Genomic DNA, 20,707 nt, shown 5'->3' with positions numbered 1-20,707 from the left:
ATAAAATTTAACTTAAAAACCATCTGCAGTTAGACAAATATGGACATGAACACATCTTATCAAATGTAGTATAGTAGTAGTTCCGAGGCAGTGACTGTCCGTCTTTTTAGCTGACAGCATGATGAAAACTCTTTAATCTAATATCACCCTCTCTCCCCCGTAATACACCTACCCAACATTTTATAACACTATCCCGCTACCCCTTCACCGCCGACAGCTTCCCAATATAAATTGGTTAATCCGTGAGTACAAGTCACCCGACAGGTATTACACAACCCACGTACCTGTCTCCGACCCTTATATACTTACCTGTACCAGGTGCACTAGGTATGCGAAAACTTCATTCACACAGATAAAAAAAAAAAAGAGACTTAAATCAATATACAACACTTGCATCTACCTTCATTCATATATACTGTGCCAGCCTGGTTTCTCCTTGTGTAATTTATATAAAATATCCTCCATGTATACTGACCTACATTAGAACAATGCTGTCTGTGTGATATGAGAGGTTCGTAAAAGATAGCGACTTCTTAAAGTTCATTTGATAAATGCAGATGATTAATTCAAAACTTAAATCAAAATGAAAAAAAAAAAAAAAAAATTGGGAAATTCATTTCAGTTAAACAAAAGTCACCCCACCCCAATTCTTACATTTACTAATAATGTAGAAATGCCTTAGTGTGTGCTTGTCTAGCATCATATATACCAATATTTTGACATCAAAAAGTAAATGTTTACATGGTGAAATTTAGCCAATTCATTTACCTAGTATTCTCCATATTCTAGTAAAATTTTAAAAGGAATTGTTTTATTTAATCCTATACTCAGCATAAAATCATTTTATTTGGTGTTCAGGTGGGTATTTAAAAATTTAAAAATTATTGCAATCCAGTACACTGTTTTAAGCCATAATGTATACGTACCTGAGATTTACTATCCTATCATCCACTGATTACATTTCTCTTTTCATAATATTTTAAAGCTTATCTTTTGTCAGTATACATATAATGTATAGATGTTGCTTTTTTGATCATCAAAGGGAGATAATATTGAAAGTTTCCAGTTTATAGAATTCACAACAATAAATCCTAAATTTCACACCCTAAAGTCTGAAATCAGAGTAGGCGGTCAAATTGGCCGTGGAAAACCCTGCTGAGATGGCAAAGTGATAATTGATGACATTTCAACTAAATGCTAGGAGGACGAAAGATTCTAGAAATCACTTCCCGTCCTAGTTATTCAGGGGAGGTAATTAACAATAACATTAGGTGTCACATTATTCCTATATATAAATCTCTTATATCCCTCATCAAACTAAACTGTGACGCTGTCCTAACATCACCCACCAAACTGTCTAGTGTTACACAACCATCAATATCCAAGTCAGTAGGCCATTTTAAATTTAGCAACAGTCTGAAAGGTGTTGCATGAAAAAAAATTAGCCCAGTGATTTTTCAGAGAGTAGACCTAGAAATGTAAATGGTGAAAAACCTGCTGTAGGTACCAATTGGGTCAACAAACAAGATGTTTATGGATACAAAATACACATAAAAAAATTACTGAGAAAATTTTAACCCCCCCCCCCCCCCCCCCCCCCCCCCCCCCCCCCCCCCCAAATCAACTAAATGCTAAATATGTAGAAAGGGCCCTACTACATGTGCCATTAATATTTCGCATTATGTATATACCTAACATACCATCAATGAGGACATTTATAAATATCATGTTTGAATTAATGGATTTTACCACGGAATGACTTATAACTACCATGTTTACATTGACAGATTTTACCACGGAATGACATTTTATGATTTCATTTGTTAATTTCTGTCTTCAGCTTCTAACAAAATTTGAAATTGTTGATTTTCTAAAGACTCTTTGTACAATATTATTTGGTGCTTAAATGGACATAGATACATTTCAAAATTGTTGTTATCTAATGCTTACAAGTACAGGAAACTTATCGCCTGTGTAAGTCAAAGATTCCGAGAGTGATCTCGACTGCACCTCAAAGGGAGGTAATCATAAACGTTTCCAGTTTATAGGACAAGTGATAATTGATGATGGAGATTGTATAAAACTAAATGTTAAGAGGACACAGAATTCCAGTAATAAATCCCTACCTAAATATTCAGGGGGAGGTAATTAACATGACATACGTACAGCATCACATGATTCCCATATATATATATATATATATCTTATATAACCATGGTGTTCAAACTATACATGTCACTTTATTTAAAATCTGACACGCCAAACTGTCTGGAGCTACACAACCATCAACATCCATATCAGTATGTCATTCAAATTTAGTATCAGACAGAAAGGTGTTGCATGAAAAAGTTGACCCAATGATTTTTCCAAGACTATATAAAGACCTATGATAGGTATTGAAATGGGGAAACTGTTAATAGTGACCGATGGGGAGAAATATAAAGGTACACTTAGATACATTCTATTCCTGTAAGGTGGATCCTGGGCCACTTAGCAGACAGATGTTATTTATTTATTTACAATTAAGAAATTTTAAATGCCTTCTCTGCCACTTGACAGGCCAAAACACAGTTTGTCCAGGATTGTATCAGCAGTTCCCGAGACTAGCTAGTTACATTGTATTGAGACGGAACCAGACGGGATAGGACAGGACAGACGGGATGGGACAGAACAGATGGGATGGGACAAGACGGACAGGATTGGACAGGACAGACGGGATAGGACAGGACAGACGGGATGGGACAGGACAGACGGGATGGGACAGGACAGACGGGATGGGACAGGACAGATGGGATGGGACAGGACAGATGGGATGGGACAGGAAGGTATGGGACAAGACAGACAGGATTGGACAGACGGGTTGGGACAGGACAGAAGGTATGGGACAGGACAGACAGGAAGGGACAGGACAGACAGGATGGGACAAGACGGACAGGATTGGACAGGACAGATGGGATGGGACAGGACAGATGGGATGGGACAGGACAGATGGGATGGGACAGAAGGTATGGGACAAGACAGACAGGATTGGACAGGACAGACATGGTGGGACAGGACAGACAGGATGGGACAGGACAGACGGGATGGGACAGAACAGACAGGAATGGACAGGACAGACAGCATTGGACAGGACAGATGTGATGGGACAGGACAGATGGGATGGGACAAGGCAGACAGGATTGGACAGGACAGACAGGATGGGGCAGGACAGACATGATTGGACAGGACAGACGGGATGGGACAGGACAGACGGGATGGGACAGGACAGACGGGATGGGACAGGACAGACAGGATTGGACAGACGGGTTGGGACAGGACAGACATGATTGGACAGGACAGACGGGATGGGACAGGACAGACAGGAATGGACAGGACAGACAGGATTGGACAGGACAGAAGGTATGGGACAAGACAGACAGGATTGGACAGAACAGACAGGATGGGACAGGACAGACGGGATGGGACAGGACAGACGGGATGGGACAGGACAGACGGGATGGGACAGGACAGACGGGATGGGACAAGACAGACGGGATGGGACAGGACAGAAGGTATGGTACAATGCAGACAGGATTGGACAGGACGGACGGGATTGGACAGGACAGACAGGATGGGACATGACAGACGGGATAGGACAGGACAGACGGGATGGGACAAGGCAGACGGGATTGGACAGGACAGACGGGATTGGACAGGACAGACGGGATTGGACAGGACAGACGGGATTGGACAGGACAGACAGAATTGGACAGGACAGACAGAATTGGACAGGACAGACAGGATGGGACACTGGGCAGACGGGATGGGACAGGACAGACAGGATGGGACAGGACAGACGGGATGGAACAGGACAGACGGGATGGAACAGGACAGAAGGTATGGGACAAGGCAGACGGGATTGGACAGGACAGACGGGATTGGACAGGACAGATGGGATGGGACAGGACAGACAGGATTGGACAGGACAGACAGAATTGGACAGGACAGACGGGATGGGACACTGGGCAGACGGGATGGGACAGGACAGACAGGATGGGACAGGACAGACGGGATGGAACAGGACAGACGGGGTGGGACACTGGGCAGACGGGATGGGACAGGACAGACAGGATGGGACAGGACAGACGGGATGGAACAGGACAGACAGGATGGGACAGGACAGACGGGATGGAACAGGACAGACATGATGGGACAGGACAGACGGGATGGAACAGGACAGATGGGATGGAACAGGACAGAAGGTATGGGACAAGGCAGACGGGATTGGACAGGACAGACGGGATTGGACAGGACAGACGGGATTGGACAGGACAGACGGGATTGGACAGGACAGACGGGATGGGACAGGACAGACGGGATTGGACAGGACAGACAGAATTGGACAGGACAGACGGGATTGGACAGGACAGACAGAATTGGACAGGACAGACGGGATGGGACAGGACAGAAGGTATGGGACAAGGTAGACGGGATTGGACAGGACAGACGGGATGGGACAGGACAGACGGGATGGGACAGGACAGACATGATTGGACAGGACAGACGGGATGGGACAGGACAGACGGGATGGGACAGGACAGAAGGTATGGAACAAGGCAGACAGGATTGGACAGGACATACGGGATGGGACAGGACAGACGGGATGGGACAGGACAGACAAAATGGACATGGGTAACCACTATAAGCCCCCCTCCCCCTATTTCATGGCTCTGGGGCATAAAGATTATTAAGGTGATTAGGAAATTTAAACTTATAACAGAGAAATGGAGTGGGCTGTTATTACATGGAAAGGGCACTTTTGGTTTGGTTTATTTTGTTTTAAACGTCCTATTAACAGCTAAGGTCATTTAAGGACGGCCTCCAGTGCATGCGACATGCATGCTTATGGTGAGTGAGTATGTGTGTTTTGGGAGGCTGCGGTATGTTCGTGTTAAGTCTCCTTGTGATAGGCCGGAACTTTTTCCGAATTATAGTGCTACCCCACTGAAGCACACTGCCGAAGACACCCAGCAGCACACCCCATCCGGTCACATTATACTGACAACGGGCAAACCAGTCGTCCCACTCCAAATATGCTGAACGCTAAGCAGGAGTAGCAACTACCATTTTTAAAGACTCTGGTATGTCTCGGCTAGGGGACAGAACCCAAAGCCTTCCTAACAGGGACGAACGCTCAAATAAAGGCCAAATGTGAGGCATTGTCAATGGAGACATTAGGAACAAGAAAGTTATTAAGAAAGAAGAGAAAAGATAAGATCCCCAAATTTAGTCGCCTCTTACGATCATGCAATGAGGGCAGTAGGTACAATTCTTGCGCCCTACCTGCAGGGCAGGGAAAGGGCACTAGTGGGCTTACACAGAGAAAAGAAGTGGGCTTATTACAGAGAAAGCGAGTGGGCTTATTACAAAGAAATGGAGAGGGCTTGCTACAGAGAAAGCAAGTGGGCTTATTACAGAGAAGTGGAGAGGGCTTGCTATAGAGAAAGGGAGTGGGCTTATTAAAGAGAAAGGGAGTGGGCTTATACAGAGAAATGGAGAGGGCTTATTAAAGAGAAAGGGAGTGGGCTTATTACAGATAAGTGGAGAGGGCTTATTACAGAGAAAGTGAGTGGGCTTATTACAGAGAAAAGAAGTAGGCTTATTACAGGGAATGGAATAGGCTTATTAAAGAAAGTGGTTGGTCTCATATTGCTTAGGAAGGGAGTGTATTACTTAACAATACAAAGGGCTTATTTACAAGTATGAACTTATCTCTGGTAAACACTCTTTGACAACAAAACTATGTGAAATCAGGGTGCTACATCTCAGTATAAAACGATTGTAAACATTGCTTGGCCTCGTCATTAAAACTGTCATGAGTTTTGAATACCAATCCTAGACATGCTAGGAAATATAGAAAGGCAACTTTGACCCCCACCTGGAGGTAAGTTGACAGGGAATAAATATCGTTTATAGCTTCTACGCACCAGGTGCTGTCTCTGACTTCAAACCACACACAAGTCAAATCATCCAGCACTACTGACAATAAAGGTTTGTTTTATACTCAAATGATTAAAAAAATAAAAGAAACAAAAGATAAAAAAAAAAAAAACTGAATCCAGAAGATGATTTTGGTATCAATGAAATAACTAAGTATGCATGACATCAACAAGGTGTCTCTATAAAAATTAACCGAATAGTCACTCATATAGACTTATATTACAGAGAGTTTCTGTGTGATTTGTCTTCAGGGCTGCAATGATTCCATCAATATTTTCTAGAATTGGTTCAGTTTCAATTCTCATACTCTCAATTAAGTCTCAAATTTTTTTCCAGTCAAGTCATCCTTTCTTATGTATTAGCTATAAAATTTAGATCATACTTTTGCTTTACATTTTTAAGAAAAGTAACCAAAAGAATCCATATGAAACCCAGATAACAAGTTGACCATGCACATATGCTTTTTTTTTTTTTAATTTTAAAATTAAGTCCCAAAATTTGAAGTTTACTTCTGAAACTTTTGAATTAATTTCCTTCCAAATTCACAAAATTTCATCCAAAATGATGCAAAAATAAAGGCCACATTTGCAAAATCAGTGAAAAAGAGTCCTAGTTTTTTTTTATTGTCATAGTGCACAATAAGTAATTTGGTTCATCAATATGTTTTGTTATATTTTTTTTTCGTATATATCACCATGGTCAAATGAATGGCATTCTATTCAGCGGTGCAATAATTATAATTAATGAAATTTATATACGACCACATCAAAATTCTGGCTGACTTGTAAAATACACTTTGAAAAAATTATAAAGTGGCTTCAGAAGTGTATATCAGTCGGTGATCCCCAACCCACACACTTTTTAAGATTTATTTACTGTAATTTTTAAAAAGTTGACAGTTGTATAAAATATGTACTTATCCTTTAAAAGTAAAAAAAATCAAGAGAGACCTGAACCAATGCTGTGTCTCAAACTCTTCTATAGATCACATGCTTAAGCTTGACAGGCAAGTCCCACTACAAAACTTTTATTATTCTCACGACCTTTGACCTTTGTATCGTAGATCAAACAAAACTCTGGTTATATATATATACTCAGTTCTACTTGAAACAAGGAGAGTTAGGTACTAGCTGAATGTGAAATATACATTTATTTTATATAATAATTATATAATTTACCGATTTACTATATACAGATTATCTATTTTCAAGAATAGATATAACTATATGCCTCTTCAAACTTAACACAGTCTAACAAAAAGTGATGACCTTGCTTGTGGTATTTAGTCACTTTAAATTTGGAAGAATATGTTATATATTACTGAAGCTATTGTCAGGTCTCAGACAACATCTTTAATGCATTTTTTGTTTCTGTTTTAAACAATAATTTTCTGTCTTTAGTCACTTTAAATTTGGAAGAATACATTATATATTACTGAAGCTATTGTCAGGTCTCAGACAACATCTTTAGTACATTTTTTGTTTCTGTTTTAAACAATTTTCTGTAGGCAAAATGATCTGGCGACTCCAATAAGGATAAAACTCTACAACATGACCAGCAGCCTTTATCAAGCATCAGAAAAAAAGGCCCAGCAGTTAACAACACTTCACAGGTTTTCCTTTAAAGATAAGCAAGAATTACCTTTTATTCAACCAAGAAACAAAATATAATTGAAGTTTCTCATTTCTAATCCTTTTTCTGAATGTAAACATCATTTAAACAGTTGAAATTCAATATTACCATAGATCCTTGTTACCTGGACGTCAGTTGGGCAATGAAGAAACTTTGAGATATCCAAGTCAACTGAATAATTATCTTTTTGATATATTTTTTACTACTTCAAGTTAGAAAAGTTAGAGAAAAGGAGGTTTAACTTAAATACATTTATATTATAAAACAAACATATTCCATAAAACTTGAAACAAACGAATATGATTTTTTTTTCCCTTTTGAAATATAGTACCATTATTTATATTAAAACAAATAAATATACTATATCTACACCAAAAATAACTGAGATATAATTTACAGATAAATGAGAGATTTATACAACTTTTGCACTGAAATATATTTTCAATGGACTTCATTTCATTGAAACTTGATTACAGAAATAGACACCACAAGAAAGAGAAAACGATGGCCATTACCTGAAATTAACACTATAAACCTGACCAAGATAGCTATACCAGAGTTATCTCCCTTAGGCCACAGAATGATGTCTAAGGTTGATGCTGGCGCCACAGGTAATATAAGCAACTCATTACTCACTTTCACTTGTAAGTGAAGCAAGTCATTAAGCAGAACAACAAAGGTAAGCTGTGACACAAAATACAGCCACTGTATAAATATCTATTACCAAAAACTTCCTTAAAATACCAAATTCTTACTTAAATGGAAAAAAAAAATCTGACCCATTTTTTTTATGTACCTGAATACTTATATCTATTGAAGTTGTTTACTCGTATTTGCATCATTAATTTGGTGTTGTTGTTTTTTTTCTATAAATAAACATAAGTTATGATCAGTATCTTTTGAATAGAGTGATAGGTCTGTATTGTGTTTCAAATAAATTTTATAACAAGACGAATGACTAATGGTGTAAATTGATCACATTACCGTGATTTAGAAACACGATTGTTCGGAAAATTGTATCAATTTCATCTGATTTACGTACTTGTTCTGAATAAGATCTTAGCGTGTGTGACATTTAGAGGGTCCAATGTAACAGTTGATTCTAATTCAATGTGTAAATTCACGCGAAATGTCTAGCCAGCAATGACCAAGCGGGATTATTGTATTATGTACCCAAACAACCGAAGAGATTTCCTCGCTTCAGGTACATAAAACTACCTAGTATTTAGTTTGCATGCTGAAGTATAATCAAAACTGTATTAACAGCAAATCTTATATAGAATTTCACATGGAATAAATGTACACACACTACCTGCCTGGAAAAGCATTCTGTATTTATGGATGTAAAAATTTGTGTTTTAAAACAGGGGTAAGGTTTTACAGATTTATTTATTTTCTTGATTAGGTTATGCTCCAGTCCTCAATCCAAACCAATTACATATTCAATTAATCACCAAGGATTCAAATCTTTTGAAATTTATGTAGGAATTTTTTGAAGACTTTGACTTCAAAATCAATAGCACACAAAATAGTAATAAATTAAACTTTATGTTTACCCCCAAAAGACTTGATTTAGCTTCATTCTGTCAAAGTATACATTTTTTTGACAAAATAAATAATTTTAGGCTGGGTGCATATGGAAAACCTTTCTTTTGGAATTTTTTTTTACGTTTTTGGACAAAGTTGCGCAAATTCAGAAATTAACACTGCATGCTGTACAACTTCGACCTTGAATGAATTAGCTTAGGTTTTAACTGATTCCCAGTGCTCAAAGTACGTCATTACTTCTTGTCAAATCAGCCACTCAATTAAAATCTGGGTTAATTAATCTATATTCACATCAAACAGCTCGTTAGCACACCGATGTACAATTAGGTAATGGCGTTCATTAGGGACGTAATTGCCAGCCATTAAAACTAATGTCTGAATGTGTGAACTTGCCAAATTAATGCCCACCAGGGTACCATATTGAAGGTCTAATAACCATCACACCAACGATTCCAAAACCAAGGAGTACAGGTTTGAAGTTATAGCAACGCAGCCAGTTTTATATTACCATAATGAAATGTATACGTCATAATGCAGTCCTATTCTTAATTACAAGTACATACAAGCCAACTGTACTTGGATAAACTCTGATGTTTAAGGAAGTGCACATAGTGGGGATTTTAGTTTATTATATATCCTTAAAGTTCTTCCTTTATGTACTTGAACTATCCATACATGTCCTTGAACTATCCATTTATGTCCTTGAACTGTCCATATATGTCCTTGAACTATCCATTTATGTCCTTGAATTGTCCATATATGTCCTTGAACTATATTCATTTATGTCCTTGAACTATCCATTTATGTCCTTGAACTATCCATTTATGTCCTTGAACTATCCATTTATGTCCTTGAACTAGAATCCTGGTAATTACAGCTACGGTAAACATTAATTTCTGCAGAATGAGACTACAGAAACATTGAGAAATAACAAAGTAAATCAAGAGTATTTTTGGGGAAGAATTGGGGATATGGTAATGGTATAGTAGGTGTTGTGAAGGTTTGGTACTTGGTTTGGGGTTTGATAAAAAAAAAAATAATCCTAGGAAAAGACAAGAGGCTCAGAGGGCCTGTATCGCTCACCTGGTTTCATGAGATATGAAACAAGAATGATGCTTGTCCCATCAAAAAAAAATCATTTGTACAATTTTAAATCCCCACCCCATAATGATGCTACCAGGCAAATATGAGCGACAGCCATTGCTCGGTTTCAGAGAAGAAGTAGTTTATATCAATATAGCCCAATTGACCACATTTGGCCCTGCCCCTCAGGCCCCTGGGGGGGTCAGCCCCATCATTTGTACAATTTTGAATCCCCACCCCATAGTGATGCTACCAGGCAAATATGAAGGATAGCCATTGCTCGGTTTCAGAGAAGAAGTTGTTTATATCAATATAGCCCAATTGACCACATTTGGCCCCGCCCCTCAGGCCCCTGGGGGGTCAGCCCCATCATTTGTACAATTTTGAATCCCCACCCCATAGTGATGCTACCAAGAAAATATGAATGACAGCCATTGCTCAGTTTCAGAGAAGAAGTCGTTTATATCAATATAGCCCAATTGACCACATTTGGCCCCGCCCTTCAGGCCCCTGGGGGGTCAGCCCCATCATTTGTACAATTTTGAATCCCCACCCCATAGTGATGCTACCAAGCAAATATGAATGACAGCCATTGCTCAGTTTCAGAGAAGAAGTCGTTTATATCAATATAGCCCAATTGACCACATTTGGCCCCGCCCTTCAGGCCCCTGGGGGTCAGCCCCATCATTTGTACAATTTTGAATCCCCACCCCATAGTGATGCTACCAAGCAAATATGAATAACAGCCATTGCTCGGTTTCAGACAAGAAGTCGTTTATATCAATATAGCCCAATTGACCACATTTGGCCCCGCCCCTCAGGCCCCTGGGGGGTCAGCCCCATCATTTGTACAATTTTGAATCCCCACCCCATAGTGATGCTACCAGGCAAATATGAGCGATAGCCATTGCTTGGTTTCAGAGAAGAAGTCGTTTATATCAATAGCGCCAAATTGACCCCTTTTGGCCCTGCCCCAATGGCCCCCAGGGGGTCAGCCCCATCATTTGTACAATTTTGAGTCCCCTACCCATAGGGATGCTTCTGACCAAATTTGTTTGAATTCCGATCAGCGGTTATGAAGAAGAAGTCAAATAAGTCAATTGTTGACGGACGAACGGGCGACGGCCGGACGGACGGACGACGGACGACGGACGACGGACGCCACGGTATGGCATAAGCTCACTTTGGTCATTCGGACCAGGTGAGCTAATAATGAGCTTAATTAATAGGCAATTACGATGTGAATACAAATGTTTATCTCTGATAAACATATTCAAATTCTGGATTTTTCAATTCAGGATTATAGCTAGGAGACAGTTTTTATTACAAGGTCATTATGAGGAATTTTCAATGACACATGTATACATGTACGCTAGCTATATCATTGTCCATCCATTGTCACAGGGGACACGGTGGCCGAGGGGTTAAGGTGTCCCGACACTTTATCACTAGCCCTCCACCTCTGGGTCGTGAGTTCAAAACCCACGTGGGGCAGTTACCTGGTACTGACTGTTACTAGGTTGGTGTTTTTTTTCGGGTACTCCAGCTTTCCTCCACCTCAAAAACCTGGCACATCCTTAAATGACCCTGGCTGTTAAAAGGATGTTGAACAAAATAAATAAAACCATCTATATAATTTTCACACATGCCTTCATTAAGTTTCTATGTTTGTTTGCTTGTTTGTTTGCTGGGTTTATCACTCCATGAACAGCCAGTGTCATTTTGAGGCAGGGGTATCCTTGTAGTAGTTGGTGACTACCTCACTGAACAACTTATGGGAGGCCTGTCGCATACCATCCTGAGAAATTAAGGTAAAGTGTCTTGCCCAATGACACAACCATGACAGTACAGACCGGCCAGTTTGTCAGCTTCCCAAGAAATACAAATCCACACAAGTATAGGGACTGTCTATGTAAAAGACCCAGACTTGCAGCCCTGCACTGATAATCATAATACATGCCGACCATCAGAACAGATAATATTGAAAGCTGCTCAGGGATTCAAAATACTACCATTATTGTTTCAAAGCCAGCCTAAGTTATAAATGTTTAATGGGCAGACAACTCTGAACCCACACAACCACTTAGCTAATCGTCAGTATTGGGTGGTATTATCTATAATCTATAAAACCGCCTCTCCCACCCACGGCTTAATGATGCCTGACATTATACCTATTGCTACTAATGTATTTCTTCACCTTACAACTCTGCATGCAAACTGCGGGAGAAGTTTTTGTCTTTGAAGACAGATAATTTCCAGTATTGAATGACGTATGTGGAATCCCCCCATGGCTGGTCAGGATAATACGGACAGAAACAGCACTTAACAATACACAACATGATCTATCAGATTTCTCTTCCTCACAGAGGAAACCGATCTACAACACCAAATACAATACCCCTAAGTGGAGAAGCTTTGTCAAGCGCCCACGTGCGTAAATTTGAAACAAAGCGAAAAACATGATTTGCAATCTATCTGCAATGACAACTTTTGCTTTTTTGTAGGTATTCATGATATTTACATGTTGCGTAGGCAGATATGTTTAGGGCATTAAGATTGTGTTTCAATTTCGAGTGGGAGTCGGAGATGTTTTGTTTGGCATATGATCGGTTTTAAAAAGCTAATGATTCAGCTTAATTCTCCTTTTAGTTTTACACGAGGGAGTTGACGAAGTCGACAATGACTATCCCTCCATCTGTGTGCCTGTACAAAATTCCATTACCAATGTCACTATAAGCATGACAGATGTTCTTGGAGATGTCTAAAATCAAGAACCAATCAAATTCTATCTTCCCCCTATCAACTGATGTACGGACAATTCCCAGATAGAAAACATGGCCGTGCCCGATTGAAATCAGACGAGAAAACGCCTACACATCGTCAAATGCCAATGTCAGCAGAATTTTAAGTTGTCAGTGTCTGCCTCAATACAACCAGAATTGAAAACTTCTGAATGGAACTCAACTTTTTAAACAAGTACAAAGTCTGTTTAGCAATCTTTCAATGAATTATTTAAAACTTGATGAAGACCACTGATCATTTTGTAGTGTTAAGCTTTACACTCCCATGTGTACTCTATGGTCTTTACTGATTTATAACTGACATGCCATGCCAGGGTATGCATTTTTTCGTAATTGGCAGGTAGCTTTGTACTTCTTGAGACAACATAAAGCAGTCCGCAGTAGAAAAGTATCTATTTATTAATATCCAATAAAAAAATCAATAATGCATTACTCCCACAAGAGATGTCATAAGACAGCATATTGCTGAGTAATTGAAATTCAGAATTAATTCTTTTTTAAATAGGTCAAAGGTCACGGTCAAGGCCAGCAGGTCCACAAATGTAGTACCAATTTAAAGGCCTTGTCAGAAGGTTTTTAACACACGATTGTTAAATATACACAAAGCCCATATTCTGATATATATACAATGTATATATAAACTGATAGATGATTTCTGCTTTTAAACTAAGATTAAACATATTTGACCCTGTGACCTCGAAAGTAGGTCAAGGTAGTTCATTTGAATAAACTTGGTAGTTCTTCATCCCAGCATGCTACTGGCTCAATGTCATAACACCAGACCTTAAGTGTAAAGGGTCATAACACCTGTTACGATCAGATCGGTCCCAACGAGGAAATTGTTAAAGATCCTATTGATACAAATCTCACAGCAAACCAAATTTCATCAAAATCCATTCATATTTACCCAAGTTATGCTCACAATTGCCCAAAGGTAATATTAGAATTGAATGTGTCGCTTGTGCCCATTTAATTAAAAGGGTGTAATTTTGACACTTTCATTATCACTATATGAAAGTTATCATGCTTTCTGTAATGCCAGTTGGTAAATTGATGGAGTTTGTGTTGAACCGTAGCTCTCTCCCATCATATATAGATGGTGTCCTGATTGCATGATGCCATTGTGTATGGCATAACTCCAACAATAGATGGAATTCGACACAAGGATTACATGAACTTAGACCGTGATCCCTCATTCATTTATCAGGTACCATATTGTTGTGACAAGTGGTAGCAAAAAATATAGTTAATAATAAGAATTTTCTTTGTGAACAGGATGTGAATTGAAACTGTTAATCCATTAAGATTAATTAAGTCACATATAACTTTAAAAATTGATATGGCAAGCATATGGCATAAAGGCATAGCCAAAAACAGTCAGGAAAGATTTAACTATGTGAATTTCCAATGTGCAAAGGGTCATCAATGAATTTTGACACATTTCTTGGATAGAACAATTTCAAAGAATTATTTAATTATTTCCCATGTTTGGCCCCATCCCTAAAGCACCTGTGAGGCAAGGACCATGCAATCATTTAAACAAAATTGGTTCATCTTGATCATCCAAGGATGGTTCAGACCAAAAATGGACCAAATTCCTTTAATTCCTACAGAAGAAATTGCTAAATTTCCCTTATTTTTCAGGGACCTGCCCCTCAGGCTCATAGGAGGGCCAAACCCACTGTTTATACAAAATTAGCTCTCCTTCACCCAAGGATGCTTCAGATTAAATACGGACCAAATCTTTCCATGCATACAAAAGAAGAAGGATTTTAATCCCCAACCACCCACAAATGTCATACCGTATGTAAAATAACTAAGTTGTCCACCCTTATTAGTATTGTCATAACACTGTTTTATAAAAACTTTAACCAAAGCTACATGTTTTTACGGACAACCAAAACGACTCTGACGCCAGGGATATAACAAAAGGTCTGATCTTAGTCCAGGCAAAATAAAGTTCACACAGCTATAATTACGCAAGAAGAACATCAATACATATTTTTAATTTATAAAACGTAATCTGCAGAAAATGTATGTTGATACATTTCATTACAATCGTAAGCCAAGCTCTATTAACTTATATTAATCTCTTTTGTTGACCTGGATCAAAGTGAAGTAAACCAGGGTAGCCATAGTAAAGTCGCAAATGATCCAAAACCTTTTTACAATTTGGCCCTTGTTTAATCAATATTATTATTCTTAACTAAATCATTTTCCTTAAAGCCAATAAAGTGTTGCTATAGAAAAAATTTTGTTAAGGAATTTCCTTGAATTAAGTAATGTTGGTAGAACGAGACCTGATTGGGTAAATTGAACAATATATGTTAATTGTTCTGTTGAACGACAAGTCTGATGTACATCGCTAAGCTGAATCGATCATCTGACTACTTTTTATGGAAATCTTTTCTGCTACATCAACAGAATACTACTTTACAGTAGTAGAGACATGCAAAAATCTAAACAAAGCTTTATTCTTATAATCATTAAATTACAGATATCTATTAATTATAACAAATGCTAATGACATAAACAAATTGCAGTTTTTTGTGCACATCTTTAAACAATTAAAACAAAAATCTTTTTCTATGGATAATTGTTCTTTTCTTCACTTTAACAAACGACCGAGCCAACAAAAAATAAAGAAAACAATTAGCCTTTGTCATTGTTACACATCACAATGCAGACAGCCCGGTAAAATTAAAATACCACACAATTTTAAACAATTACCATCTGTATTACCTGTCTCTATATTTCCTTGTACTGTTAAGTGTTTAGTGTTTGTATATTTTTTGTTTATTTTTTGTTTTGTTTTTTTGTCTTTAAATTTTTGTTTGAACTCACGCATACACAAAAATCAGGGGGAGATCACTCTGTTATTTGTCTGTAAATTTCAAACCCTTCATGAATACAGAGTGCCATCTGATGTTGAAAGAGATAAAAAATATGTTGAAGACAAATTTCAAAGGAATGTTGAATTGTCTTAAAATATGTTTGCCAAATCGGCAAAAATCATTTTTAAGATGTTTGTCTCCACGTAGAAGTAACCACATACCGAAAACATTGTATTTAACTTACTTGTTGATGTGTTCTAAGATTAACTTGTCAACACAAGTTTGCATTTTGTTTTGGAGCTCTCTCAAATAATTGTATCTGTCAGTAAGAATTTGATCCAATATTCATAACCCACTTAAAACAATTTAAACTTCATTAACTTACATCCTGGAAACTCATTTTATTTTTCTATTTTAAATAGGTGTCCTTTGCAAGGTAAATCATTACAGGAATTTCTGTCAATAATATAACTGCAAATGAAGGAATTGCAAAAATCATCAAAAACTGGTACGTCGAGCTTTTTTGCTCATAAAACCGCTTTTTAACAGAACATATTCATCTGAAGAGTAGAATGTTTTAATGAATTGCAGATTAAATGTGAACCAATTTCTGACACTCTTGGGGGAAAAAAATTGTATTACTGCAAATTTCTAAGAGTTCTATATGAATAAATGTTGACCTCAACATCTTGAAACAAAAGACCATTAGACAAAAGACACCCCCCCCCCCCTTCCCCCCAATCAGCCCCTGGGGGTCAACCGGGTAATTACAAAAAGCTGTGATTTCCCTATGTAAACTATAGTAAAGTTTTACTCTCCTAAGGGACAAACGTGAGACCCCAGGGTCATGAGTTTCACAATTTGGTAATGCACCTCAAGACTCTCCCATCTATCAAATTGGTTTCCCTAAACTTTATTACTGAGCTTTTACAATTCAGGAAGGAGCTTATTCGACGATAAATACAGTAATTAAAGCACAACAGCTGGATTCCCAGTGCCTTGTGGGAAAAAAAATATATCTTTCATATTTTGACCATGATTTAGTATATCAACATTCTTGCGAATAAACATTTGGCAAATTTATAGCAATATATATTACAGTTAGATTAACCATAATAAAATTTAAAGAGATTTTCTAGATTTCAGCAAATTTAAGAATAAAAACCTAGAGAAATTACAGAAAATATATATTAGAACCTTTACATCTGAAATACCGACAAATAAATCATTTGAGCTATTTTAATTAAGAAACATATTTAGAAGATGATAATGAAGTGCATGCTGCTAAAAAGTAATTCTGAACATGGAACATTCATTATAAGGAATACGGGAACAAAAACACAACTATACAATACAATTACAACCTCATTATACTCTCCCTCCTGTCTCGACTAGGAATAGAAACAAAAATCTATTTTCTACTTGAGCAATTAGGCTTATTTGATTTATGATATAGAACAATATTTTTTTTTTTCAATTCTGCAGAATCTTCAATTTTTTTATAATTTTTGTTTCTTTTGTATTTTGAAGAAAATTTTAATTAAAATTAGATAAATTAAGAAGTCTTGTATTGTTTTTTTTTCATTTGCTTTTGTTTTTCTATAAAACTGAGAGGATTTTGAAATGTTAAGAAAAACTGTCACAATTGTACGTCTCGAAAATATTGATAAATGTATAATGATAATGAAAATGGTATGAAAAATGATGATGAATTTGATGACATTGTACCATGGTAATATAGCAAGCAGGTAAGTAAAAAGATTTGATGGATGACAACAGCGATGACAAGCATATGATCACAATGAAAAATGATGACAATACATAGATGAACCAATGAAATGATATACCAAAGTATGGTTAGACTTCGTGAGAAAGAGATCCTAATACACACAATATTTTTATCATGAGAAAATGGAAATATGAATTTGGAGATTTCTACAACACATCACTATAACAACGGTTAAAGATTGACATGACAAGCACTTTGATGACCTAGAATTGGTTTGTTGTATTATTATGTATTTATAACTAAAATCACAATCTGGAAAGAAACAACATCAATAAACATTATTCAACCAAATATCTACAAAAAACATTCAAAACTATTTTGCATTATTTTTTTAATGAAAAATCGGTCATTATGATTAACAACTTAACAACACCTTACACTCTATACAAGAGTCGAGGGACTTCCGCTTAATTCTCATGGACTTACCACAAGGAACTCTTTTTTGTCTACGATCTGGTTTCCATCCGTGTCAAACATATTGAATGCAATTCTGAATCCTGACTGTGGCTCTGAAAAATACAAACATCAGAACAATCCAGTGAGTTTTAAAACTACAGAATTCTGTTAAGTCACATAAACCCATTTAAGATTTTGACACAGCACAGACAAAAATTAACCCAGAATAGATTCTGTAAAGGAACTGAAATTCAGAAATAGCCACAGGTGAATTTCAACAAGTTTGTTTACTTAAATTCCGTGAATTTTATCTTACTCTATAGTGACGAGTGTTTTCGCACTTTCCTAGTCTGAGTTTCCTCTGGCCCTGACACCATGTCTGGTGTAGGGCCAGAATGCACTACTATATGAAAACTAGAATTCTACGACATCGTTGGTGTTGCTAAGATTTTGGTGCAAAAACAATAAAATCGGGTGCGACATAACACCTACCTTACACATATGGATAAATCAAATATTTATTTACCCAAAAACACCAATTTAGTCCTGACCCTCGTTTTATGCTGGGTCAAAATTTCACATTTGACCCGCCATTTTGTAAGTGACAGTGCAACTAACCACCCGAATCGGAACACATTGGACCGAAAAGACCAATTATCATTTATTGTGTTTTTCTAAGTGTTACATAAATTTAAAGCAAGAGACTAAGCTTATTATTTCCTAAAACAGGTTATGTTTTAAGCAAGAAAACATTATTTACAAATTATAAGCGGTAAATATATAGAAATAAATGTTGTATTTTTTTTCCCTTTTCGCTCCATCGCGCACTGATAAGGGTGATTAGACCACCGGCGACCTACATAGTTAGCAATATGGCGTGGAGTCAAATGTGAAATTTTGACCCAGCGTAAAATGATGGTCTATACAGACGGAATATAACACCGATTTGGGACTTAATTGGTGTTTTTGGGTAAATAAATATTTGATTTATCCATATATGTATGGTAGGTGTTATGTCACACCCGATTTTATTGTGTTTGCACCAAAATCTTAGCGACACCAAATGATGTGGGAGAATTCCACGTTTTCATAAATAGTAGTGCGCTCTGGCCCTACACCAGACATGCATGGTGTCAGGGCCAGAGGAATCTCGGGCTTACACTTTCCAAGCTTTCATTTTCATTTTACGTAATCAAAAGCTCAAAGAGCAAAGGTGCCTGTATAAGGATTTTTGTAATTTCTCATACTGGATATATGTATATGTATTAATATCTCATACTGGATATATGTATATGTATTTTTATCTCATACTGGATATATGTATATGTATTTTTATCTCATACTGGATATATGTATATGTATTTTTATCTCATACTGGATATATGTATATGTATTTTTATCTCATACTGGATATATGTATATGTATTAATATCTCATACTGGATATATGTATATGTATTTATATCTCATACTGGATATATGTATATGTATTTTTATCTCATACTGGATATATGTATATTATTTCTATCAATGAAATAATGTCATACGTCATTTAAAACCCTATACAATGTTCTTAGTGTTAAGTTCTAAAGAGAAAATAAACACTAAAATTCAGTACATATGTTCCTACCAAAGGGCCAGTTCATTCCTTTTATCAATATTTTAACCAGGAAGTTCAATATTTCAAACATCCAAATATTTAATTAACACAATTCACATGCCAATATGAATCATAAGGAAGATTTATTAAGCAAATATAGGACATTTTAACTAGAATTAACAAACTTATACAGTAATTACCCCATGTCATATACGATAAGTTAATCCCCCATAGAATTTGTATCTGGATACTAAAACTGGCCATAGAATTTGTATCTGGATACTAAAACTGGCAGTAGAATTTGTATCTGGATACTAAAACTGGCAATAGAATTTGTATCTGGATACTAAAACTGGCCATAGAATTTGTATCTGGATACTAAAACTGGCAGTAGAATTTGTATCTGGATACTAAAACTAGCCATAGAATTTGTCTCTGGATACTAAACCTGGCCATAGAATTTGTATCTGGATACTAAACCTGGCCATAGAATTTGTATCTGGATACTAAACCTGGCCATAGAATCTGTATTTGGATACTAAACCTGGCCATAGAGTTTGTATCTGGATACTAAAACTGGCCATAGAATTTGTATCTGGATACTAAACCTGGCCATAGAATTTGTATCTGGATACTAAACCTGGCCATAGAATTTGTATCTGGATACTAAAACTGGCCATAGAATTTGTATCTGGATACTAAACCTGGCCATAGAATTTGTCTCTGGATACTAAACCTGGCCATAGAATTTGTATCTGGATACTAAACCTGGCCATAGAATTTGTATCTGGATACTAAACCTGGCCATAGAATTTGTATCCCCCATAGGAAAAGTATCCCCTCCTTATCATATAAAATCGTACCTACATGTATACATGGGTGTTCAGGATACATTGATTTGATGTACTTGAAAGCTTAATTAATTGAATTTTTTTTCATATTAGGTGGATTATGAAGGTACTGGAGGAACCAGATCGATGTGTATCTTGAAAGTGTGTTGAAAGTTTACTGGAATATCTCAAAAAACATTTGGATCCTCCAATGTC

The 20,707-nt window shown here is 37.1% G+C and overlaps 1 protein-coding gene across 15 annotated transcripts in view; it reads right to left on the bottom strand.

The window, feature by feature from the left end:
* The window catches only part of LOC117329662 (calcium uptake protein 3, mitochondrial-like), a 154,597-nt gene that overhangs the window by 26,672 nt on the left and 107,218 nt on the right, over nt 1-20,707 (bottom strand). For all 15 annotated transcript variants that reach the window (XM_033887700.1, XM_033887706.1, XM_033887703.1 and 12 more), the window contains exon 5: nt 18,093-18,175. In XM_033887700.1, coding sequence (XP_033743591.1) covers nt 18,093-18,175 — 83 coding nt within the window. The remainder of the gene's footprint in view (nt 1-18,092; nt 18,176-20,707) is intronic.

Source organism: Pecten maximus, chromosome 6 (genome assembly GCF_902652985.1).
Source record: "Pecten maximus chromosome 6, xPecMax1.1, whole genome shotgun sequence".
NCBI classification, from domain to species: domain Eukaryota; kingdom Metazoa; phylum Mollusca; class Bivalvia; order Pectinida; family Pectinidae; genus Pecten; species Pecten maximus.
Note: the sequence above shows the minus strand (reverse complement) of the source record. Positions and strands in the feature narration are given on the sequence as shown.